Source organism: Ixodes scapularis, unplaced genomic scaffold (assembly GCF_016920785.2).
Source record: "Ixodes scapularis isolate PalLabHiFi unplaced genomic scaffold, ASM1692078v2 PGA_scaffold4__175_contigs__length_147842914, whole genome shotgun sequence".
NCBI classification, from domain to species: domain Eukaryota; kingdom Metazoa; phylum Arthropoda; class Arachnida; order Ixodida; family Ixodidae; genus Ixodes; species Ixodes scapularis.
Genome location: NW_024609879.1, coordinates 88,767,082 through 88,793,845, shown reverse-complemented (window position 1 = coordinate 88,793,845; position 26,764 = coordinate 88,767,082). Strand labels below are relative to the sequence as shown.

Below are 26,764 nucleotides of genomic sequence, written 5' to 3'. Positions count from 1 at the left end.
GTCCTGAGAATTTCGAGACATGTCCACAACACTCCCATTCTTTGGTGTTTTTTTTTCTTTTTGGCAACAATGAGGCAAGCTTTTATATGTGGTGTTTCATCCTGCAAGGAAAGAGAAATCATCCATTTGTGAACCCCAAAAGTACAAAGAAATGAAGAATGTACCTTAATATACCGAGCACCCTCCCATTCCACAATAGGTGCCCACCCTTCAATTTTGTAACATTTGGAAAATGCTAGAGGGACCTGTCTTTACATGTTGACCTAGAAGTGCCCATTCTCCAGTTTTGCACGATTATCGAATTTTGAGTGAGCACTTGCTTGGGAATTTACGAGAGTATACTACAATTTTGATATTTCAGGCTTTTGGAGAAGCAAAGCATATAGTTGGGCTAATTATTACAATGAGAAAATGTGTGAAACACTCTTTAAGTAAACATTTATGGTGCTATAGCCCATTCACCCTTAAGCCTAGACTGCATGCAAAGCTGCAAGTGCGACCAAGCCTGCGCATCTGGCTTTGAGGCATGCCTTTCCTTATTTGGTGACTCGGGGGAAAGTCCTCCCACCACTTTTCACTTTAGCAGAGCCAACATTGGAGAAGAGATGACCCCCTCTCCAGCGTCTGCTCAGCTAAAGAGGGAAGAGGTGGGACGAATTTCCCCCGAGCTCTTAACCTGTCGCCAACTTTAGAACGAGAGTTTGTTCAGCGGAAAAATGTTTAAAGCCGAGATCTTGCGCTCTTGGCTGTAGTTTCGGCTCAAGGGTGAACAGAGCGTGTCTGCATCTGCCACAAAGAAGGCTAATAACCTCTTCCTTAACAGGTCTGCAGATGTCAAAATGAATGTCAATGTTTTATTGGCTATCATTTTCTGCCAAACTGGCAGTTGCAATGGCACAACTAGAGAAAGAAAATGCTGAACCCCATTTTTCTTACCAACAGTCTGAAAGTGAACTGCGAACGCAAAATCACACATTCTCTACGGCGCGTGCTACATTGCGCTTTGCCACGTGTACAGTCCCCGCCAATACAAAAGACCCACTCTCGGCACGTGGCTGAGATGGCAGCCGATGGGAGGCATGCTTGTGCTTTGGGCAATTGCACATTGCTCCTAGAAAGGGAAGGTACCTTATCAGTCTGCTCCGCTTCAGCTTTGCCCCCGCCGGAGCAATGCGGACTTGTCCACAAAGTGGGTGCTATGCCCCCACCAGCCATTGTCTTGGCCACATGCCACGACTAATTGCCTTTATACGTCAAACCTCGTTATATTGAATAATGGTATATTGAATTATTGCTTGTATAGAACTGTTTTCGAATTATCAAAATGTATGTGCATTTGAAACTTTATGCATCGAGGTGGGTCAATCGTAAAATATATCTATATTGAACTCCGCAGCGCTGGTGAGGCGTACTCTGGAGACGCGTGGCAGGCTTTCATGCAACACACCAGGGAATAGTGGTGGTGCGGCAGGCATATGCAACTTAAACGTGCATTGCCACGGTGCCGGTACCACTTTTAGACTCGGCGGCATACACGGGGGGCACTTTGGCTCCTACACGAGCTTCTTGTCATTGCAGTATGGCCTGCAACCAATGAGATTGCTTGCGACACCAAGAAGCAGGCCAGACTGCTGAAGTTTTTTTGCCAGAATAAATAAATAGTTTCCGCGACCACTTCTAGCGAGTATTCATTTTGCCGTGAGCTCTTTAGTGACTAAATTGCGCTGCATTTGGAGCGTTTTTACTGTAAATTCATACATCAAACTATTTTATGGTCCTCGCACCGTTCGATATAACGAGGCTGAACTGTTTAGTCGGTGACAGGTTAAGGGTGAAGTGGAAGCTCCTCCCACCTCTTTCCACTTTAGCAGAGCGAACGCTGGAGAGGAGGCAATCTCGTCTCCAGCTTTCATGCTGCTGAAGGGGAAAGCTGGAAAGGAGATTGTCTCCTCTCCGGTGTTCGCTCTGCTAAAGTGGAAAAAGGTAGGAGGAGCTTCCACTTCACCCTTAACCTGTCACCGACTATAGATTTTTTTTTTTTTATTACAAACACACTCTGTCTCCTGCGCCCCAAGCAACTTCTGGTCGTCCTGCTTCCTTAAGCAATCCTAGCTCGTCTGTGCCACAATTTCTGCTACAAGAATCACGAAGTTGGAGATTTAGTAAGGTCCTTTTGTTGTTTCACTAAACACGTTACAGGTGATCGGTAGTCTTCTAGGCTGCCCGACAGAGCCGAAGTTTCAGTTTCGGTTTATGTTTAAAGTAAGATTTCACAACATATATCCCTTTTTTTGCGAAGTAAATCACAAAGTGCCTTTTATTAGCGATTTTTAATGTGAAATCACGTCTGAATTGAGCGCGAAGTTGTCCTGTTGCTGACTATAGTAGGCTTTGTGGTGAAATATTTTATGAATGTTGCAAAAAACTGTGGCTCTCGGTGGGGATTTTTTCTCCTTCCATTTGACCAGGAGTTTGCGGGGGATGTAAAATGCAACAGCGCCTCCTCGGGGCATTTCTAGGAAACGGGTCTATTGGCGTAGACTATACATCTGAGGGGGAATTTAGGAGACATAAGCATGGAGGAATACATTGTGAAGCCTACCTTAGCTTTCGGGGATCTTGCGAAGTAGCATCAGCAACGGATAGTGGACGTCCTCAATGTAGGTGTCGCGGTTCTCGCGCTGAAACTAAAGGGAATACCTTGAGCATTTGGTTCGGTTCCATTTGCCAAAATCATTCAAATAGAACAATATAGTGGTTGGAAGCAAAACGTATTGATAAAATCCATGCTTTGCGTTCCGTACAAGTACTATGAATAACCAACGTTGTGCGAACGTGCGAGAAGTGCCACGCAAGAGTATTCTGCTGCCATTTGCCTTCAAGGGGCCACTCGTTGCAGTGCTATGCCACCATTTGCTTCCAAGAGCGGCACGCGGTACTGACCTCCTGCATTCGTGCATTTGGCGCTAGTTGTAAAAAACAAACACATTAAGGCAATTTAGTCGGAAGGCCTCTAGAGACAAAACGTCATACACCCTAAACAGTCTGTACCTTTTTCTGGCCACTCTTGGGAAGCTTTTTGATAAGTACACCGCATTTGCATACTTCTATTGTCTTCAAGCGTTCCAAGAAAACGTGGCACGCTTGCAGCCAACGGATATATGACGTACGGGACGGGCCCAGCAAATGGCCAGTCTTAGCCACAATTATTTTTGTCCCTGTATAGTAAAGCGACGACGTTGTCACGACAGAAATGCTTTGGTATAAAAACTAGGGCTGTGCAAAGTAACACTGGAAATCTCGTCAATTTTTCCGCCCTTCTCCGGGAGAAAAGTTGAATATTCCTCCCAAGGATGTGGCTTACATTATATGTATATTTTTTCGAGAAATATGAAGAACACAAGCCAGGCTCCACTGCACAATCTGATGTTGAATCGCTCTACGGTAGAAACTGTTTATAATAGAGCAGTTTCTTGGGTTTTTTTCAGGAAAAATTGTTTTTAAGTATATTTCATTGTTACTGTTGGCCATTTTCATCACATTTTTCTAAACCTGCTTTCACGGCTTCATCTCTTGACTGCCAGGTGCTTGTCAACATCTGATTTGCTCGATAAAGCAAACCTGCCATGAAAGCTTACTAGCAGAGATAGCACCAGCCGAACATTTGAAGATAATTAGAGAGAAAAAGGCAAGGAAAGGCTGGACTAACAACTGTATATTATTAAGGACCTTCTTTCTGCTCCTCTACTTTGTAATCCCTACACTCCAGTTCAAATTTCTAAAATGCGGAACTACTTCTTCATATCACCGAAGCGATGGTCCCCCGCAAAAACATTTTTTTCTTCATCTTGAAGCACCACAAATGAGGCACTAACACTGTCATTGGCCTATCCCTCCATGACCAGTGCCTCCAGTATTTGAGGTGCTGGCCATGGAAGGAAAGGCAGATGACTGTGTTAGTGCCCCAACCGTGGCACTTCAAGATAAAGAAAAAAAACTTTCAGCTTTTCCACTCTGGTGAAGAAGAAAGACCGCTGGGAATGAACTATGGTGGGAACTGTACTATGGTGGGAATGAAGTAATGGCCGGCCGCAAGCCGGCAAGCCAGAGTGGAAGTTCTCAAACTGTTGCCACCGTCGCTCATAGATGGCGGTAGCTGTCCAGAGTTCTGTGTCATCAGGTTATTTGAGGACGGACACGATCCTGGGGAAACTAGCCCTTACTCTGCTGTTAAGGGCTAGTTTCAGAAATTTTAGAAATTTAAACTGGAGTGTAGGGGATACAAGGCAGAGGAGGAGGAGGAAGGAGGTCCTTAATATATAGTTCTTAGTCCAGCCTTTCCTTGCTTTTTAACTCTATTTATCTTCAAATGTTCAGCTGGTTTTATTGCCAACCATGATCCAACTAGCTCAGCTCCAACCCGTCGTTAGCTTACTATTCCAGCCGATGGGTGCTGTTGATTTTGCGGAAGTCGCCGACAGTCGCTGACGAAGTGAGAACGCCAGAGAATCTCTTTCGAACGCCCGGCCTTTAGCATGCGCTTGTTGCTTTTCGCCATGCTTTGGCTGTACGTATGCACGCGCGAGACTCGCAAAACGCCAAACCGTTATCGAAGATACGAAGCTCACGCTGGGTGCGGGACAACTGAGGTTTCTCCCGACCGCCATTATCTTGTCAGTGGCGGTACCTCAACTGCCTGCACTGGCATTACAAGCATACTTCAGCTTTGCTTCGTTATATTTGTGTCTCTCTGCTACTTGTCTCTAATTTCAACCGTCTGTGAAAGCGGACAAGCAGACTTCTCGAACTCTGGGGAGTGACGGCACGTACGCAGGGTGTCTACCAAATCGCCTCTCACAAATTCTCTAACTTTCCCAGGTCTTTCCCCGAATATTCTGATGAAATCGCATGACCCTTGTGAAAGAAGAAAATGCGGAGGACGGGGTTGCAGTGGCCATTCTCGTCTGACCCGGAGAATCGGGCGGCAGCCTGCGCCTCCTAGCGGTGCCTCAAGTGACCGTTGCACGGTGCGAAGGCCGTCCGCGCTATCGCACACCGCACCCTCCCACTTCGTCACGCGTTGATCCGCCGCCCGCGTCGCCCGTTTTCTCCGATTTAGCCAACACAAATGTTTGGTAACTTTCTTGATGATTACTTTTCCACACACACTGAAATTTCCCAATAATTCCGGGTTTTCGATGCCCGCCGTTGGTTTGGCACGTAAAACCCCCAAATATTTTACTTCGGGTTTTCGAGGCCAGTAGACAGCTCGAGCATGCACACTATACCCCGCCTCATTTTACAATGGACCGCAGCTGACGCTGACGCAGGACCGTCCCAGTTGGTCCGGCATTAAGAACGTACGGTATTGCGCCACTACGAGCCCCGCACATCACTGCACCCTTCTCAAAGGACGCACCACGCTCGCACAGCCTCGAAATGGCTTTGATGACTCGCAGCATCCCCTATGGTCGGTCGTAAAGGTTAGTTCATACGCTTGCCACTGCATACGACCGTGTGCTTTACAACCTCCCGTGATCTATTGCAACGAGAGAAGGCACCAACACCCTTTGTTGGGCAGCCGCGGAACCCTCGCAATTTTCATATATTTCCTTTTTTTTTTGCAAGTCATACTCTCGCTACTGGCTCTAGAAGCTACGGACACTGTTATAAATGACCGTTTCTCGTAGACAGCACTTACATTTAACCTCGCAAATACTGCAAAAGCTCTGCTCTAGAGAAGTGCAGTTCCACAGCCGCCTCACAAATGGTGCTAACGTGCTCTCTCATCGTATGGTATCACAAGAGGTTGCAATTCGCTCTGTCCTAAGAAGCCTCAAATCACTGAATGAGTTTTAAGGAGAAACAAAGTGTAATTACTACTTGAAGCTCGTTTTCAACTCGAAATGCCGCGGCACCAGTTTGAAACGGCACTATTCCGAGCCCAGCAACATTCATCTTTTACCCGATTATGAATGAAAACACTTTGAGTCTTTTCAAGGCCCAGGAAACGGCACTTTTATGACTTGGGGCATTCAGGATTCTGGAAAACAGAGCATCAGGACTAGCACACCTTGTCGTGAAGGTCCCATACGTAGGTGTCATATGAGACGATGATCTCCACCTCAAACTTCTCCAGAGCCAGGTCTACAAACTGCTGGAATGTGGTGCCTCGCTTCGGTGCCAGGATTAGTGCAAGGCCCTGCGTGAGACGTTGCTTCATTGGTTTGGTGAGCACATTTTTCGGCACACCATGTTTTCGGAACCATAGTCCGCGAATTAGAAATGTTTGCGGAGAGCAAGTCGTCTGCTGTGTTGGAGCGCAGGAGTTGCAGCGACATCAGAACGATAGCGAGCTTTGATTGGCTTTGATTGAAAGGATAGTGGATAGACGTCTCAATGCTAGATGTCTCGAGCTTTATCCACTATTTTTTGCGTTGCCGCTGCGCCATTAAAATCTTAATCTTAACTGTTTTTTTCAATCAGCCAATAAGAGCTCGGCGTTCTGACATCAACACATCCCCTGTACTAAAAGCAGATGAACTTGCACTCCGCACAGGAGTTGGTATACTTCACTGTGCTGATTGTCCACAGCTGCGGACGATACGAGGATTTGTTTTTCAAAATCGTTTGTTATCACCAGACAAGCCCAGTATGATTGTCAAAATCACAATAATATACGCGGGCATTAGCCACCGAAAAACGTTTGACAATTTTTACTGACAGTGTGCTGCTTTTGCCCACGAGTTTCGGGCAAGGTAGCTGTGCCCAAGAGAGACAATGGGGACCAACTTTGATGACACAAACACCCACTGCTTAAGGATATAAAACTGTTACTACAGATCAATAAGGGTCTAGAGCCTCTCGGAAACTATGGTCGTAAAGTTTTTGAAACGAAGAAGTGTGGTCACACACATTTTTGTTTCTATCAAAATAGTATGAATCAAGAAAACAATAAATACTGCCATAAAAAATCCACGAATTTACATTTGTATTGTTTCATTATTCAGAATGGAATGCTTTTTGTCAGGGAACTAACACACTTATCATTTTTTTTACAGGAATAAGACACGGATGAAGTAGGCAATAGTGCAGACTACCGGCTTTTATCTGATTGTTTCCAGAAGCTTGTGGTTCATTTCTCCCATCAGAGGTCTTCCTTGTAAGTAGTGATGAAACTTTTTACAGCCATACCTGATGGCCAGTGCCTCTTTTTTTATCTGCAGATGGTTTTTTTGTGCAGCAGTCAGTGCTGCTGAGGCACACGCCACTGGTTTTCCATTCTGTAGGAGCACCGCACCTGGCGCAGTCAAGTTTGTGCCAACCGAGACTGCCATGTCTTCACTCACGTCGTAGTAAGCCAGTGTTGGAGATTTTTTTAAAGCTTCTTTGATTTCTTCCAAAGCGGAGCTCTGTTCCTTCGTCCATAGCCAGTCGACGTCTTGTTTGGCAGGTTTTCTTAGCCTTGCGGTTCTTTTCTGCCAGGTTCGGAACAAATTTTTGCAGGCACTGTAGCTTCCTAGCAATTTCAACAGTTTCGCCTTATTCTTTGGCTCACCAATCCTCTCAATGACATTCACCTTTTCGTCGTCCATTCTCAGTGCTCAACAGAAGTGGATGGCCTTTTCCATGTCGATGGTCGAGTCGCCAAGATGTTTTTCGCGAACATCATCATTCAAGATGCCCAGGGGGATTCTTCTTCAAAGAAGCTCATCGGACAAGTTTCCAAATTGGCTCTTGTTCGCCTGCAACCTCGCTGTTGTAAGGAAATCTGTGAAGCTCTTGCTTTCTTGTTGCTCAGCTGCTCATAGGCGGAGTTGATACTCGGCGGTAAGTGTTCTCTGAACTTCGACTTCCTTGCTCTCTGCCTCACTCAGCGCAAACGTCTTGTAGATCTTTAGTGCATAGGACCCAATCGCGGTCATAAAGTTGGCGACTTGCACTTGCGGCGTATTTTTGTTGAGCTGCACTGCGGACGCGTACCAATGGTAGGTTTGAAGCCAGTCTTCCCACTCGTTGGGGCCCAGACACGGAGCATCCAGAGGGTGGGGAGGCTGGAGCCCATTGTCCACTGCCATTTTCATTTTCCTACGCCATCGCAACTACACTGACTCACTTTTGAGGATGCCGTCTTCGGTCCTGTGCGCTCGTTTCTTTTTTTCGTTCCTGTTGGCTTCGTTGTCTCAATCCCGCATCTGACACCATGTGATGGGTTTGAGAACTGTCTGATAAGCTTATAAAAGTGATGATAAGGAACGGGCCACGCCTGGGCTTCGAAGGCTGGATGGAAGTGCTGTCTCTGGCGATGCGGTTTCTGTTACGGCAGATATGCCAAATTATGTGCACACGTAATTTGGCACGGACACGGTCGTAGCGTGAAGCACGGGTTGAATAATTGCTGGATCTGGTTTGTTTGAAATGCTGAGATGACATTTTTAGCAGCTTTCAGATTGTCTAAATGGCACCACTTTGGGCACAACTCTCTATTTTTCCTGGTTGCCTGCAAAGTTTGGGGAAGAGGAAGTCTTTCCTTTTCCCCAAAAGAAAGCTTCAATGTCCACTGAATGCACAATTTTTTTAAGGGCCACAACAATATTATGGGCTATTTTCAATTTATGAAGAACTACAGCAATACAAATAAATGGTTCAACAGAACTTGAATGTAACTGTAAAAACTGAAAAAAAAAAGAAAAAGAAAGTAAGAACTGAGCAGTGTGCAATAACATTTTCAAAGTGGCAGAAATATCATGAAGCAGTCCAGGATTGTACTTCTGCGAGTAGTATGAGCTGGCATTTTTCTTTAATAACTTATTTTGTGCAAATCTTTTTGCTCCATAAAAACAGCAATTTGGTTTAGGCTCTTGCTTTAAAAATTTACAACTGTAGGAGTTGGCACATGCTGCACGCAGGACTATAATGCCAGCCTTCTTCTCGTGCTTCAACCATTTAGCAAAAGGTCCATTCAATAAACAATAACCTGAGCATTTAAAGCAGGTTAATCCTCCCAAACTGTAATGTCACATATTGTATCCCCTGATTTCATAAAACTCATCTTCAGGTCCTGGTTAGTGTGAAATTTCGTGAAAGATGGAAGTCGCCACCCTTACCCTGTCACGCAGCAGTTTCCAAATGGTATTCACAAGGGGCACCCGACCATCGTCGAAGAAGAGACTGAAAAATTAATAAAATGGGTATCTTGGTTAGCGTCTTCCACGGTAAAACCCAGCTTCACACAAAGACATAGCTTGCTCATGTGCGAACATTTTGCTCACCAGTCTGCTGCAATGATGACGTCGAACCGCCCCGTAAGATTGTGGATATCTTCGTTTTCGTCCCAGCGTATTCGTCTGAAAAAAAGTTTTGAAAACAAGGACTAGATTATATGATGCTTTAAATCTTGGAATTCTTTTGAAATAATTGGTACAAACATTGATAGTGTTCCACATAAAAGCTGTCAGATGTAGAAAGCAGTTTTTCTGAATTAAAGTTCAGAAATTGCTTGTAGTTTCTCTTTGTAAAAAAGGATCTTTTCAAAGGCAAGCCAAGGCATTCTATGTTCAATATACTTAAAAAGCTGTTTCTTTTGTATCCCTATAGCTAAGTGCTTTAAATTATTGTTGATCAAATTTTTCTACATTACCTCCTACAGTGGCTTACAATTGTAGTTTCCTCTGAGCTAAATTGGAATATTGCTTTATAGGGTATTTGTCAACTGAAAATCATTTCACATTCTGCAGAATAGGTTGAGTAAGTTGAGAAATTTGCATGTTTTTGTTCCTGAAAATTCAACAACCGCCATGACTGTTTCACTTTTTGTAGGCAATGGCAATTCGCTTTAACTTTATTTTGGACATAGGGCTTGAGACACTGATGGCTACCAAGTTTTCCTCATCTCATTGTTGTCCTTATCATTAACTATGCAAAGTCAAAATAGAGGCTTTAAAACATTCTATTGCCCAAGTAATAATGTCACTTACCTTGCCACCACATTGCACTTTCCCCAGGAACCAATGTTACGATCGAGAATGACTTGAACATCTGTTTTGCAACTCAGGAAAACAAAGGCACTTTTGGAATAAACATAGTTCCCGATACAAAAGTTTCCAACACATGAAAACAGCATCGTTCTGCTTACGATACACAAGTGCTGCTTTCAATATGGGACCAGCACTCTCCAATATGAAACCGGCGCTTTCCAATATCAAAGAAGCGTTGTGAGGCGCAAGTGTCAATGACTGCGAGAAGCATTCAAAGGATACTTTGCACGGATTTGCTGTTGCCATCGGTCAGGTACACTTCTTTGGCTTTTGTTGTAACGGCAACCTGTGAACAAAATGTTGAAAAATAAACTGATCCAAGAAACATGAAACAACAAAATCAAGACTTTAAAGCGGGGGCCTCAAACACGTGGCCCACAGGCCGCATACAGCCCGCGATTTGCTGGGATGCGGCCCCCAAGCATCAAGCGGCTGCGAACCTTTGTTCCCATGTTTCAAGCGCTATATGCGTCATAAAAAATGGTCTCACGTCGCAAGTTTATTTACACTTAAAACGTAGCTCTGCACTTATTACGCATTCACATATCTTTTTTATTCCATTATAGACTCAGTACTGTTTCACATTAAATTTTGCTTTTGAGCTCTTTCTTGTGTTCATCACCTATACGAAAATCCCACTACTATGCTATAAGAGTGAGCTCATTAGGACGCACTTTGGCTGCACAAACTCTTGCTCAAACTTCAAAAGATTGAGCTATAAGCTTGGGTTCCCAGGAGTTGAAAAATATAATTAAAACACAAGAATTGCCTAATAATGCTCCCATAAAAATCAGGAGGCAAGCAAAAACCGTCGCATTAAGTTTTTGTGTTTTTTTTGCAATGTTGAATTTAATTACTGAGCAACACGGCAACGAGAGTGGGCTTGCTCTTTTATTCCACTGAAAATAGCAAGCAAGTTAGCGGTGCGATGTAATTTTAAATTTTGTCATCACATCAGGGTTGGATCTAAAGTATTCACATTGGGAAATCAAAGCTAAGGATTGACCTACAAAAGGCAAAGCATGAGGTCCCTTCTCTAGAAAATCTCAAATGTGCTACTGAAAGACTCTGTTACTTCGCAAAATGAAAAACAGTTTTTTTTTTTTTTATTCTAAAACGCAAGTTTCTCACTCCCCCTCCCTCTTTTTTTGTTAGCCCTCTATTTTTTTTTTTTTGGTGTGGGCTATCTGGCCCTCGCACTCAAATGAGTTTGAGATCCCTGTCTTAAAGGAACACGAAAGATTGATGAATATGATGCCATTTTAACTTCAGTGGTATACAGGAATGCTAAAAGTTATTTGAGGCATTTGTAAGGTCCTTTTTAGCCCAAATTTGAATACTGTAGACGACTTATTTTTCGCGGGCTCAATATTTTGCAATTTAGGTCAAAGCTGAAGTTTTAGAATATTTTGTGGGATCTCATTTTCGCGATGCGGTGGGATCTCATAATATATATTCTAATGTGTTTACATTTTACCGGAATTGTTCGCGTAACCTATTTTTGGCGAATTGTAGGCAATTCGCGAAAATTAGGTCTTCACGAAAATTAAGCCGTTTACAGTATAACCACATTTCCACACCCATAGCCTACTCTTGTTTATAAAGGAGGCTTGCATGGTTACTTTGTGCACTGCTTGTGGGAGCCAATCGCTGCACTTTGCAGAAGGTGATCAGCCATAAAGGAGGCATGTCTATACTCCGTTTCACCTTATGTTGTACCGCAAGGCTACAAGCGCGAGCTCATAGCGTTGGCAGCTGCCCTTGGGGCACGAGAGCTTGTGCCGCCGAGGTATGCCCTAGAGCAAGGAGCTCGCGCTTGTAGCCTTTCCTGCGGTACAACACAAGGTGAAACAGAGTATAACTGCAAGCAACACTGGGAATTTAAGCATGTACATATCAAGGTTAGACCTTCCCCGTTCTGCTTGCTGTTTCGAGTCAAATTCATAATGCTCTTTGTGTCTCCTTAATTGCTGGTTTCTTTACACAAATCCCAATGGTCAGCCCTCACCTACTCCACAGGGAAGTAAACCTACAAGCCACTTTCATGAACAGGTGTGCATGCTATATGTGTGAGGAAATACAGTAAGCAATGTGTTTTATTTCGTAAGGCACACCTCTGCACAAGTGAACAAGTCTGTGATCCCTGTTCCTGAAAACTCTAGGGGAGTCAGCGGTGTTCGGGTACCCAACTTTTAAAAAAAAAGTGCTACTTAGTTTCATGAGTTTGTCAATGGCTGTGAACTACAATCTTGCCATATTTCCTGTGTAATTGAAACACTCTTTGGAAGTAACTATAAAAAAATGAAAGCCGCTTACAACTCCCTGTAACGCCGAATTGGAGCGCAGCTCTTGAGGAGGAGGAGGGAAGGGCACTGGGGGGGGGGGTTAAACTAACCAGGGGGGGGGGGGTCACGTGACCCCCGATGCCGATGATGTCATCACTGACGTCCCTGATGACGTCATCAGTGACGATGACGATGCGGGTACCGATGACGTCATTAGTGACGTCACTGATGACTTCACCAGTGATGATGACGATGACGATGCGATTGTCGGTGACGTCATCAGTGACGTCGCTGATGACGTCATCAGTGATGATGACGATGACGATGCGGATGCCGGTGACGATATCAGTGACGTCACTGATGACGTCATCAGTGATGATGACGATGACGATGACAATGCGGATGTCGGTAACGTCATCAGTGATGATGACGATAACGATGCGGATGCCGGTGACGTCATCAGTGATGATGACGATGACGATGTGGATGCCGGTGACGTCGTCAGTGATGATGACGATGACGATGTGGATGCCGGTGACGTCATCAGTGATGATGACGATGTGGATGCCGGTGACGTCATCAGTGATGATGACGATGACAATATGGATGCCGGTGACGTCACCAGTCATGATGACGATGACGATGTGGATGCCGGTGACGTCATCAGTGATGATGACGATGATGATGTGGATGCCGGTGACGTCATTAGTGATGATGACGATGACGATGTGGATGCCGGTGACGTCATCAGTGATGATGACGATGACGATGTGGATGCCGATGACGTCATCAGTGATGATGACGATGACGATGTGGATGCCGATGACGTCGTCAGTGATGATGACGATGACGATGTGGATGCCGGTGACGTCATCAGTGACGATGACGTCATCGGGGGGTCACGCGACATCGGCGGGGGTCACGTGACCTCGAGGAGGGGTCACGTGACCTCGAGGAGGGGTCACGTGACCTCAGGGGAGTCACGTGACTTCGGGGGGTCACGTGACCCTCCACGAGGTCACGTGACCCCGGTGGGGGGCTCGCGCGGTGCATTATGGGACATTTCCCATGATGCACCGCGCAGTTACGCCGACGGCGACGCCGACGGCGACGGCGACGCCGTTCAAGTCGGAAACGGGCCCCTAAGAGCTGCGCTCTAAAAGATACAACTGCAAATGAAGGCAGTGTAAAGAAAGGCGTCATGCTATGAATTGAATTCTGGTCACATGGCTAGTGGTTAATTTTGGATCGAGGACAAATGTGTCAATTCAGCATTCACTCTGCTTTGATTCAAACTTCTGATGGAAGGCACTTTTAACATTTAGAATGTTAGAACATGTATTATGGACAAAGAGTTGCAAGAAATGTTTACTGACTTGGCTTCACATGCTATTTTGAGTCTAATGCACAAAGGTCTCAAGTGGAGTCTTCTACTTACAACGAAACCTGCTAGGCATGTCATACCGCCACCAAGTTCACACACATTTTTCTCCCTGGAAAAAAAAAAGGGGGGGGAAAGATTACACCTGTCACTCACAATCTTTATAAATGCTCTAACAGAACTATTGCAACAAATTAATGTGAAGGACACATTGTGTTTGCAGTCTCCGAGTTAGCAAATTTCAGAAAACACAGACTTGTGTTAAGAATGCTTGCATGCCACCAGTAAGTTTTGCAACCTCAGTAACTATCGTGAAAATTATAAAAATAAGGAGTACCGTATAGTACTATGAAAATAAGGAAGGAGCATTGAATGCAACTCACACAAAGACCTCCTTGTTCTTCATACAATAGTAGGCGAGGACCTCTTCAGACGGCCAGATACCTTGAGGGAAGAACAACAAACACTTAATTAAAGCTTGTTAATTTGACATTAACTTTATATATTGCAGCTTGTTAATTTCTATTTCCATTCACTTTAAGTAACTACATTTTAATACAACACTAATTTTGCTTAATTACAGGTTGTTAATTTAACATTACATTAATCAATTAAAGTCTGATAATTTAACATTACATTAGTTCATTAAAACTTGTTAATTTAACATTCTCGACTGGGTCCAAACTTGGATAGAAGCCGGGTCAACGAAGGTAGTTACATACTGAAAGATATAAATGTAAATACCAAAAACATCTTTCTGGAACTCGCATTATACATCAAACGTTGCAGGCAAATTCAGTCCACAAGAACAAAAAGCATGCATGTTTCTTTGCATGACCTCATAGGTGTACATTCAAACAGCCCCTTGATGGAAACGAAGTGGCTGATCAATTGGAACAGGCTAGCAATGTGTGAGTCCCAGAGAGGAGAAAGGGAAACAGCGAATAGTTTGGACTCGTGAAAACGCTCACTGACAGTACAGACATTGGGCGTGCGTTAAGAGGGGAGACATGCATGATGACGCCGTGATTGGCCGCCACCTGGTGAGATTTGGACACTGTATTATAAAACCTGTCAGACATTTTGTTGTCCATGTGTCTCGCGCCTTAGTCAATTGCATGTTTGACACCTGGTCGTGCCTCTTACATCATGGCACAGCCCTTGACACATTCAGCCTGGAAGTTTTCAGTTGTACCATGAGAGAGCTTTCACTGCAGACAAGTTGATGCAATGCTCACAACACTAGCAAAAGTAGATGTCCAAATAGTGAAGTTGTGCAGTATATATACAGTCTCGAGATGACCTACGGCAGCCTAATAAAATGTTAGAGCGCATATGATAGATAAAGCACCGCATTGTGAATATAGCATTAGCCTTCGGAGGCAGTACTTTGCAAAGTTTCCAGTTCATGCAAGCCGATGCCCAAATATAATTTATGTTAAGATTATAAGAATCTTTGCCCGTCCTTCATGCTATTTATGTGTAATTAGGAATATCATTACATCTCTGTACTTATTTTTGCAGTAAGGCATTGTATATCAGATTCTTTTATTTTTTTTAAGAATACCATTTATTATCACTCTCTTCACACTTCGTGTCTTTGCCTCCAGATCAGTAAGGCATTGTATATCAGATTCTTTTATTTTTTTGAAGAATACCATTTATTATCACTCTCTTCACACTTCGTGTCTTTGCCTCCAGATCTATCATGTTAGCACAAAGTCCTTTTTGGCATACCCCTCGACCCAGTGTTTCACTGTCGAACAGAACGCAAACAAAATATGTTTCCGCAGATCGGCGCTCAACAGCAGGCGTATTTTCAAGTATCGCCCTCCTGTGCCGGTCTCAAGCAGTTATGTGAACTTCATATACTCAAATTTATTGATGATAATAAAAACATATTTAATTACTGACTGAAGACTTGAAAACATAAATGAAGGTTCGATCACGTTAAAGATATAAATCATAAAAAAGACATACTCCCAATTATCTGAAAAATGCTCTGCAAATCTTTTCTAATGTTTTCATCCTCAATAAGCACGTGCATAAGTGATTTGAAAGAACCTTAAACAAATTTTTGATTTTGAAGCTGATTTAAGTAACTAGTATCTGTTCCTGAAACACAAATAACTTTTCAAACAAACAAAGTTCTGTTATTGCCTCGTTTATGTGATGAACATCAATTTTATGTGTCTGCAGGTTGGACAAAAACAAAGTACACAGGGGCGTGTGGCACAATGGGCATTTTACATCACCAATACTTCAGCTCTTCTCGAAAATTCTAAGCAGGTGATGTGAATAGCGCACTCAAATATGGCACTTACTAAACACCACTTGCAACTGAGTAGGACCAGCTGAGACAAGACAGGTTTTTAAGCCTCTTGTCACGGCTTAGGACCTGCTCTTCAGCAACACATCCGGTCCTAAGCTGTTGCACGACACTTAAAAACTGGTGTTGTCTCAGCCAGTCCTACCCGGTTGAAAGTATGTGAACGGGCCTTTATGCATGCAGGCTGTCAGAAAGTGACCAACTAGGTAGCTGCCATGTCGAGTAGAGCATGAGATACTACTTTGTTATATTTCACGAAAAATCATCAATTAGCAAGGGTGATGCGTATTTGCAAATTGAATCGACTGGCATCTTGTCAAGAACAAATCTCAACAGCCAGGCTATGCCAGTTTATCCTGTATAAAAAAATGTTCACTTGAATACACGCTATTTTAGGTCAGATTCAATCTGAGTACGAAGATGTGTGTAGATTATAATAAACAATTTTTATCAGTCCTTTCTGCATGATTCTTCGCCTGCGTCACGGAGCTAAGTGTACACAATGTTGGTCAGGAAAACAAGTGTTGTGATTGCCGCTTACTGTTTCTATAAAAGGTAGACTGAAAGGGCTTGTGCTAAAACTTTTGTGAGATTTTGCAAATATTATTGTTTTTAGCTCAGTTGCATCGTTATCATATATATTATGAAACATATTTCGTAAACTATATTTCACAATACATATGATGATGATGCACCCATTCCATGATTTTATGCACTGTAATTAATTCCTTAGTTCAAGTACACAACTACAACTATAATTCAACGCAAAAATGTACCAATCACGGGTATATTAGGCGAACACCACACTTTGTGACAACCTTTTGATTCAGGGAAAATATTTCTCAGTGAGTTAAACAAATGGATGTTGAGCAGTATGAGCACAACGTTTTGTAAGTTAATGTAGAATTTCTTTTACTGCTTTATCGAAATTAAATAATGCAATTTCTTATTTTTGGTACCTGAAAATAAAAGTGGATTGTACAAACAATAAAAAACTATATAGCACAGTTACTAATTTTATGGCAGAAACAATGGGGAAAATATATGATCAATTTATTGGTTCAAACTGGTTTGAGCTGTTATTTTTACTGCCCAAACCCAGACCCAAATCAAACCAATAAAAATTTTGGTTCAACATTCTGGTCATGAATAGATTCTAAGGCCAACAGATAAGTTTTACATCTAAGACTACTTGGTTTTTTTTGTAAATTTTTCACAATCAGTAGTGCCCCTTGGAAACAGAAGCGGCATCTATGGCAGCAAAATGTTACCGGGGCAGAGACTGGCATAGTTTCCAGAGCAGAGATCTCAAAGAATCGTGACAACGGACTTACTGCTTGTGTAAAAAAAAATGTGTACCATTAATTGTGTATCCACACAAAAATCAGAAGTTACAAGGGTCCCTCTAAAGGTGGTATTCACTAGCGGCTATAGTTGAGTTTGTTGTTGCTGAGCACGAGCTTACAATGAGCCTCCACGCTGCTTCCACAATGGGCATTTTACATCACCAATACTTCAGCTCTTCTCGAAAATTCTAAGCAGGTGATGTGAATAGCGCACTCAAATATGGCACTTACTAAACACCACCCATACTGTTTGGTGCTACCATGTCAAAGCTAGTGTAGCATTAGCACATGCAATTGGGATGCCAGATCAGTCACATGCTCTTGCACCATTGGGGGGGGGGGGGGGGGGGGTCAAGGGCGGATCCAGAACTCCGTTTTGGGGGGGGGGGTGGAAAATTTGTAGGGATACTATTCTTCCATTCTTTCTTGTGCACCCATGTCAAATTGCCCTCCGAGAAGGGGGTAGGGGGGGGGGGGGTCGTCTTCGTTTGGGGAGGACGGCCGGCCCCGTTGCCTCCCCCTTGGATCCGCCCCTTGGGGGGGGGGGGGTGCAGCCGTGTGGAAGCTATCTAGCCTTGGCAACGTAGCACAGAATAGTTGAAGCGGAGTATAAGTTTGCAGCGGAGGAGGGACTCACAGACGTTGCCTGTGTTATCGAAGCCCTTGATGTCGGTTAGGGAGATTCTGTCAGGCAGTGCCCTAGAAACAAGAGAAAGCAAGGAGAGCATTTTAAACAACGGCCAACACATAAATCCAAACATGAAAACCCTCCCCCCCTTTTCCCTCTCCGTCGAAGAAAGTAAAAGGTTATTCCTAGAATACGAAAATAAAAGAGAGAATGCAGACAAAATTTTGTATCCTATTGCTCGATCGTGTCGACCATATTGTGTTGGTCTCTCTTTCGTTTTCGTTTTTTCGTCACCAGCCGTCCCAAAAATGTTTATCCCTTTTTGTCTGAAAGTGGGGTTTAAATTTTGGAACCGCAGCATTTGTGAGGGAAAGAGTTAGGGAAGGATGTGAACAAAAGGGGATAGAAGAAAACAGGTTTCCAGTCAAGCTGAAGTTTGCTTTGTATGAAAGCCTTTAAATGAACTCCAAGTGCGGACCAGGACGAAATAGTGCTTAGCCCTTTGATGGTTGAGTTTTTTTTTTTTCCGAAAAGATGTTTTTCCAGTGGCCGCGGGTTTTGTCTTCAAAGGAATAGTATAAAGAAAGGGTCAATGCACATGTTTTTTTTTTCTTAATTCCCTAGCAGGAAAATTTCTTAATTCCCTAGCAGGAAATAGTGAAAGCGAAAAGCTGTCACGTTTCTTCCATTTGGTTTCATTTTGGTACGATCGCTTCCACAACATTCCAGCTGCTTCAGATTCCTAACCGAAGGTACTTTACAGAGCTTCTCTGTCGGATGATGAGCTCTCATCCTCTAAACTTATTTCCGAAAAGCGTTGGAAGTCTGAATCGAAAAAGCGAGTTCTCCCATGGGCACTACCGCCAGAGCGGCTGCTATGCAAAGTAAGCATCACGTGCACAGAGTGCTTAATTTGAAAAATATAAATAGCTCGGCAATGTGAAACAATGTCCAAATATAATGTTGATAGCTCGCCAAAGACAAAACAAATAGCAAGACCTCCTGCAGAATTTCATGTTTAGTTGGGCACTTTCAAATGAGTAATCACCGCCATACATGTACGGCAACGACCGTCAAAGGGTTAGTACCCCCGCGTGAAAGCCCTGCACAGACATGCAAAACTTAGGGCTGTGTATTTTTGCACAGTTAGCAGTGTAACTCCCTCTTTTCTTGCACTCATTCCACAAAACAGCGGGAGGAAGGAAAGGGTTTCCCAAATTATATTATTGTTACAAAATTGTGTGATACTACAGAGCCGAATTTCCAACTATGGCAGGAATGCTGCTGTGGTATATTTTCAAGATTTTCCTGATCTGACGTATTTCCTGAGTAAACTAGAGGCCAAGAAAACAAAGATAAGAAATGGGCTTCCCTCTTCTCAACATCTAAAAGTAGTGTATGCTTCTCTAATATGTTTTATACATTCCCAAGAAATCTTAGGAGATGTGGCGAAGGGGGATTCGATAAGCCAGTAGGACATTTTGGCAGCTATCCGTATTCCAGAATTCTTGACAGCGAAAAACGTGCGCACTGCAACCTTTAAAAACACTAATTCCATAATGGTGTAAACATGCTCAGTCGCTGGAGTTCGCAAAATTCATTGTTCGGTAGCAACCAATCAAGTTTGTTTTGCTGCTACCCTAAGTATAACCTACGAAGTTACCTTACGAAACAACGCTAGAAATTTTAAGGGGAGGCACTCCCTTGGAGGGTCTAATTTTTAAGTATTTGTGCCAGGTCAATGAAATTTTTAGGGTATGTTAAACGTCAAAACTTAGAAGGCTACACCAACTTTCAACTTAAAAGGTTTATTTTTTGACAAGTTACAGCCTTATTCGTTGAAAAAAATGTACATGTAGCCGTGCCAAAGGGAAAAACTATCGTTTCAAAATATGAATAAAAAGGCACAATTTCTTTGTTGGGGTATAACGCTGAATGACTAAACTAATCGGTAGTACGCTTGAAATAATTTTTAAGGCCATATTTCATGTAAAAATTAACTTTCAATAATGGTATGAATTTTTAATTTTTTTCTTGTTTCACAAACGTCAACATTTTTGTGTGAAGAAATAACAATTTGCAAAAAGTAAGTGCATAGCCGAGTTCTCCAGTAAATTTCATGCCAAAAAAGCCATACATTAGACTTGGGGGCGCTTAACTCATCGAACAATAGTTTTAGAGCTGTGAAAAAATGGTGAAAACATGAAGCTGAGAAAAACAGGTTTGAAAGTTCGAACAGCGTTTTAGTTTAAATGGGGCTTGCCATTTCATCTAAAATGCTCCAGGGGCATATGTCACTCCTTCCTCTGCATGGTCCCTCTGTGCCTTGGCCACAGCTTCCATCTTCCTTTTTTTGTGGGACATCTTGGAGAACTCGAGCGCTTTCACTTGGGCCTTCGCAACCTTCATCTTGGTGGCCCTCTCTCCGTATGACGCTTGGTAGCTCCCTGGCTCTATGCCAATTTCGAACAGAGCTTCCTGATTCGCAAGGACGAGCCACGTTACGTCGCTCGTCCTAGCGAATCAGAGCTCTTGTTTCGCCAGCTTGACCAATAAGAGCGTGCACAGCTAGGTATGTTTTTTACGGGATTTTACGGTCTGTGAGCGCGATATCGCGAACAATGCTGCGAACAGAACGAAAGAGGGCGAGACGCACATTCCAACGAGGGGGGCCTGTCCATACTAGTCCTAAGAAACGCGGAGGGAGTGCGCTTTGAAAATGGCACATTTTCGTAATCGGCTGCGTCGTCGGCGCGCACGTGCGGCCGCCAGCACATCGAAAATAATTTATTTCGGAGTAAATACTTTACTTACAGGAATAAAATTTTTGGACAGCATTCTTTATGAGTTGTAAAAGCTGGTCAGCCTATTTTCCAAAAATGTGACTTTTTTGAAAAAATTGCGATTCCTAGGCCGTGCCTCCCCTTAACAATGGTCTTGCAAACCTCGAGGCATGGCAACTTTTTTATAAAGCTACTTTGGAAAAAGGCTAAAACGAAACCTTTTGCTTCGTCAGATGCCAAACGAAGGGACCCACCTGATCTTAAGGCGAAACTCGGGCTCCTTTTTGGGATAGACGCACTCAAACCACATGCCGTCGTCGTCGTCGTCTTCGTCCGTCTTCCGACTCTTGATATGGGTGATGTCGAGGAGGCGAAACGCTCCAAAGCGTCTCATCGAGGCACAAAATAGGTCAGCATGACTTATCCGTCCCTCGTGAAGCGCCTGTGAGAGAAGCAGTTTCATTCTCATTTCAAGACTTTGATATAAAACGATTTTTAAGGGAAGTCCCCAAGGTGGAGAGGATTTATGTAAGAATAAAATGTCTTCCACCTGAAATTGAGTGCAACTGGTGGCCACTGAAAAAGTCTGCCTGTGCCAGGATTCAATCCCAGAACTTCTCCTAAACTGGCGGAGTGCTTTACCAACTAAGCTAATGAGCTAGCAGTCAGTAGAGCCTTACTCTTACATAAATCTCTGCAGCTTTGGGACTTTTCCTATAAATCACTATATCAGATCATTAACGTCTGCTCATACAATTACACCGGTTATTTAAGAATGGTGACAACTGTTAGTATATGTTTTCTCTACTGACTGCCAGCTCCTAGTTTGATCAGTTGGTAAAGCACTCTGTAAGTCTTGGAGAAGTTAAGATTAAATCCCCGATCAGGCGCATTTTTCCAGCAACCACCAGTCACGTAGGGGTGCAAGTTGCGCTCCATTTCAGGTGGAAGCCAATTTGTTCTTACGTTTTTTCATGTCGTTTTACTTGACTTCGGCTAAACGAAGCTACATTTCAAACATATACGGTAAAGTAACGTTCGGTGCAGGTCTAGTGGAGGGGTTAGCAAACTTTGTTTTTTAACTCTATAAACATGTAGTTACCTCGAGTGAGAGCCAAGGTATTCGCAACTCCAGCGACCTATAGGGAGCGCCACCACAAAACAAACATGGCGGCTGGGAACAGGTCGCGTCGGCTTGGCCGGGTCGCCTGAACGGGTGGCGCATTCAATTTAACAGATTTTCTTTCGTTTAATGCCCAATTTTATAGGTATCTGAACTGAGACAGTTAAGTGTAGCTGGTGCACAAAAACTTGCAGAGCATAGATTTGTTTTCCCGGTGTTTTTTGTTCTTTTGATGTGAAACTTTCGTTTCTGAGATTTCGTTCAAAACCGAAACTATGGGCTCCGAAGAGACGGTAATAGACTCTAATCAGTTTTGATCAGCTAAGGAAAGTGGCGATGACTACAGAATTGTTCCACCGAGAGTAATTTTCAGCTGACTCGCATGCCTCGACCATGCGACTTATCTGTCCGCGAAATCGAGCTTTTGTGCGTATCCGCGTCTAAGGAACAGCTCCAGTCATCTGCTCGGTCAACAACACAAACTGCAGAAAAATTACAAAAATTAAGCAAATGCTTCTTGAGCCAAGGAGTGTGTTAACCCGCTGGCGCCTCACTAAGCAGCTGATACTCGAATCTCAATTCAGGTTTTAGTAGCAATCGAGAAGTCAATTTGATAAGCGGGTTATATATTATAGGGTATTACATACTATGTCCCACTAAAGCGATATTAGTATATTCTTTGGGTTGAAGCTTAGTTGACTAGCTATTAGGTGAACTGCTGAATAAAAGTATATTTGTCAGACAGAGAGATACTACTTAAACTCAGCCAAATGGTTCTAACCGATAGCACGGAGACGAATGCGGACAAACTGAAAAGAGTCCTCATCGGAGATATACGCAGAACCTCTCGGGGCATTGAACTTGACTTCGAATTTTGAACGGAGAAAATGAGCATTTTTTGTGGTCGGGCAACCTGAGCAATGTAGATGTATATTGCTGCTGGCTTCAACGGGGTTATGATATAAATATTGGAGGTGCGATATATCATAATGCCGTGACAGCTTCTAACTTTTCGAGACGTGTCCCCCACCTTTTGGAAGCAGACAATTTCCCTCATTAATCGTATGCAGTGAGCAGGTTTTCCGGAATCAAGTAATTGCAAAATCAGCCCAACTCCTTCAATGTGGTCCAGAGGCTTTTTCGGCGAAAAGGAGCCAAGATGAATAGCCAATGCACCGACAGGCGTGGGTGGCTCAAACTTGAAGCTAATGAAACACAACCAAACTCAAGAAAAGCAGCTACTGAACGTTCCCATTCACTTGACTGCAACATTGGTGTTCCCTCCAGTGAAACACCTTGTCTGTCGTCCTCAGTCCACTGTTCTACATCCTTATAAAGAAACCACCTATCAGTTACCAAGTAGTCGTCACTTTGAATGTGATTCGAGACAGACAAGAAATCAAAACATTTTTTCATGATTCCTCCCCATCTAAGAAATCGAAAGCATGCGACCGTGTGTTGTGGAGTAAACGGACTTTCAAACACGTGATGGAAGGAAACAATCTACTGAGGCTTCACCACACTAATGAACACTCAGGCAAACTTGAGAAATTTTCGGACCTTCGTCAAATCACATTGGTCGCCACCATGCCGACAACACGCGTCCGCAAAAGCCACCAGAGACGCGGAGGGGCGCAAAGCGACCTGTTCCGGCTGGTTCACGGCTTTCCTGCTTGGTGGTGTCCGTTTTGCTGGAGTCGCGAATACAGTGAAAGCATATTGCAAATGTCATGGAATCTCTTAATAAGATAAAATTAAGGTTTCAATGGCGCAGCGGCAATGGAATCTCTTGAAATCCATAAAATGAAACAGCTTAGGATCTTACAGAACTTGGCTAATGATGGTGCTCAAAAAGTAAAAAAAAATTCTGTAAAGAGGAGGTTTATGAAATCCGCAATGCAAGCTTATGACAATGCTCAGAACTTTAAAAAAGTATACTCCTAGAATTAAAGAATTCTCTAGTCATCAAAATATGTAGGTATCAAAGACCTGAAAGGTGGTATATCAATATTGATGTAAAGGCCCGAGAAAATGCAATGAGATTACAATAAGCTTCCAGGTTAGATATACCATAAAGCCTCTTAAAAATTAGATTCATTGTTTTTCTGATTACCCGATTTTCTGAAAGCTCGAGTTTTATACTTTCGATAATTACATCCTGAGCACTTGTTCTTTTTCTTTTGTTTCTGTGAACATGAGAAAAAGGACACAAAAATAAGTAGACTATGGACGGCTCTCTTCAAGTGAAGCCAGCTCGCACCTAGCGGATAATGTCACACCATCTTAATGAATGGGGCATGCCACCATCCTGGCAAAAGCAGAAGACATGACAATAAAAAAAAAAGTAGGGAGTGTGTATGCTTATACAGCACAGAGCTTAGTCTGCCTCAACGGACGACTTGTCTCCCAGCTGTAGATGAGAAATTTGTCCAGTGCAGTACAACCGCTAGCCTGGAATCTTTAACGTACATCACGAAAGACATGACAGATGCCGATTTGTCCAGTTTAAAAGGATATCTGAACAGACATCATTACGGCTGGACGTCGATTAAAAATTTTAACCCAATTAATCGACTAATTAATCGATTAATTGGTCTCGTTTATTTTTATGCATAACATTAAGAAATTCAGAATTAATATATTTTGTTTGCCTCTGCTGAATTTGTGATAAAAGGCACAATGTACAACTTGGATTATGAATCAGCCTCACAGATTGTTACTTCAGCTGCATGCGGCAAAGAGGTTATTTGGTATTCTCCAGCAAGAGCAGCCTTCTTTGATTGTTCACAGTCGTCTCTGCTGCACTAAACGGTCACTCGAACAGCGCTGAAGTGGCCCAGACACGTGCAACCTTTTGCACTTGTCTAGAGTTACAAATCTCGCCAATAGTTTCTTTCTTGTTTGACATACAGTTTGCCCTCATACTCGCTCGTCCACCTATGCGTGGTGGAAGTGTTTAATTTCTACTTTATTTGAGCTCGTCAAAATTTGACCGATGAACCAGTTAAAAAATTTAATCGTGATTAAAGCACTAATCGTATAATCGGTAGCTTAATCTATCAATTTCCCAACGCTAGACATCATGGTATATGCAGCTTGAATAGGAGCACATGGTTGGCTCCTACACTGTGCAAAGATGTACAAAGTTAGTGCTAGTCACTTTGTACATCTCCAGCAAATCTATATAATCTCCTTAGTCAGAAAGCAGCTGTCAAACCCAAGCCACCCTTTTGGGTTGGCAATGTACCCTAGGAACTTTGACGTCACGAAACTGCTCAGAAAAAAAGTTACAAATCGTTACAAATTTGGAAATTATTTCAGTAAAATATATCAGGAGATTGAAGACCTCCTTTTTTTGCTGGCAGTGAGATTGTTTACCATACATACAAGGTGTTCCTCCAAAAAATTGACAAGCTTTTTTTTTTCACGCAAAAATAAACTATTAACTATGCATCGCAGAACGCTCATCCCAAGCCCAAATGTAGCACTAGTTGTTTAAACCAGGCAATAATGTTTCAGAACTAACTATTTACCTTATTAAAAAGTTGTAAATGATTTTCTACAATTTTCTGTGGGAAAATGGCAGCTGACAGAGCTCTCAAAGACATGGAGCTGAACATAAACACGCTGTACATGAATTGCACTGCCATCACATAAGTGATCATTATGGTGACCTTGCTGCTGAGTGCGTACATTCTACAGCCTACATTTCACACCACAGAATCTGTTCTTTCTCAGCAAGAATGGGACTGACCAAGAACGATCACCTGCCTGGGGAGATGACGACAGGTGCCCGCACAAATTTATTTTTGGTTTTCAAAGACATCTATTTCTGAGATTACAAATCAAATAACTACAACTATTTTTCTATTCAGCGGCCGTGAGAAGGCATATTAAAAAGGAACATTTCAAGCTCATGAACAAAAGGAATTGTCAAAATGTTTTTTTTTTTTTTTTTAATATAAGTTATGTTAGCAAATGTTACAATATATTTTTCTCTTCCAAGTGCATGCTGGTGTGAAAGTACCTAGGACCTATCTATAAAGAAATAAACGTAGATATTGTCGCGTTAATTCCGAACAAATGCACGGGGACTATCTGAAGGTTCGGCCAGTCAAATGTAGATCTTGACGCAAGACACAAGAGCGTGGAAAAGGTTTATTTGATCACCCGGTAACTGTACTCTACATGTCGCTGCTCTATCTGCTTGCAAAACCGCGGGCTGCCGCTAGAGCCATTTAATTTCGAAAAGCGGCTGGCTGCCGTCGCTGACGGGTTTAAAATAACGGCTCATTGCGCCATAACAAAGACCGCTGCCAAGTCGAACTCAAGATCGCAGCGCATCTTCGCGATGGACGCCGGAGCAGAGAGATGAGGAAGCGGGGAGAACGATCCGGGTGCAAAATTTCGAAACTGACAGAACCACGGTGATTTTCGAAACCTAGCCCCTCGTCTAGAAATGATCGAATTCCGATTTGATGCCGCACCCATGCGTAGCAGAAATGAACCTCGTTTAGCGAGTCTATCAAAAACACTGCGGAGATTTTTCAATGTCGCAACAGAGAAACGAGGAGAGAGCAATACGCAGAAGAGAGCGAGAGAGAGAGAGAGAGAGAGAAAAAGAGAGGCAGCATCCCGCATCGCGCAGCCTTCGTTTTTCCACGCCCGTTTTGTCTCCATTTGCCAAATGCAACGCAGGGAATACGGTACCGCGGGATCGAGGGTGGTCAGTACTCACTTTTGCAAGCATTCTCCACCTCATCATGGCTACTGAGGAGCCGAATTTGCCCTTGGGGGCGGACGGCTTTGAAACCTTCTTTCGTATGTCGGCCGCCATCTTATCAGCACCGGG

At 43.2% G+C, this 26,764-nt stretch overlaps 1 protein-coding gene across 1 annotated transcript; it reads right to left on the bottom strand.

Annotated features, from left to right (window-relative positions):
• Window positions 1-57: 57 nt before the first annotated feature.
• LOC120836423 (calmodulin-lysine N-methyltransferase) lies at window positions 58-26,764 on the bottom strand. Its single transcript, XM_040205302.2, has 12 exons — window positions 26,651-26,764; window positions 21,044-21,231; window positions 18,016-18,077; window positions 14,087-14,147; window positions 13,761-13,815; window positions 10,260-10,323; window positions 9,978-10,038; window positions 9,273-9,347; window positions 9,108-9,171; window positions 6,074-6,202; window positions 2,603-2,687; window positions 58-101 (listed from the first exon to the last, which is right to left on the bottom strand). The coding sequence occupies exons 1-11, from the start codon at window positions 26,747-26,749 to the stop codon at window positions 2,604-2,606; spliced, it is 942 nt and encodes a 313-aa protein (XP_040061236.1). The 5' UTR covers window positions 26,750-26,764; the 3' UTR covers window positions 58-101; window position 2,603.

Coding starts and splice junctions, on each gene's coding strand:
- LOC120836423 (XM_040205302.2), bottom strand. CDS start 26,749: ATGGCGGCCGACATACGAAAGAAGGTTTCAAAGCCGTCCGCCCCCAAG. Junction 21,232..26,650: donor GGTGGAGAATGCTTGCAAAA/GTGAGTACTGAC, acceptor CTTCTCTCACAG/GCGCTTCACGAGGGACGGAT. Junction 9,348..9,977: donor AAGTGCAATGTGGTGGCAAG/GTAAGTGACATT, acceptor ACTTTTTTTCAG/ACGAATACGCTGGGACGAAA.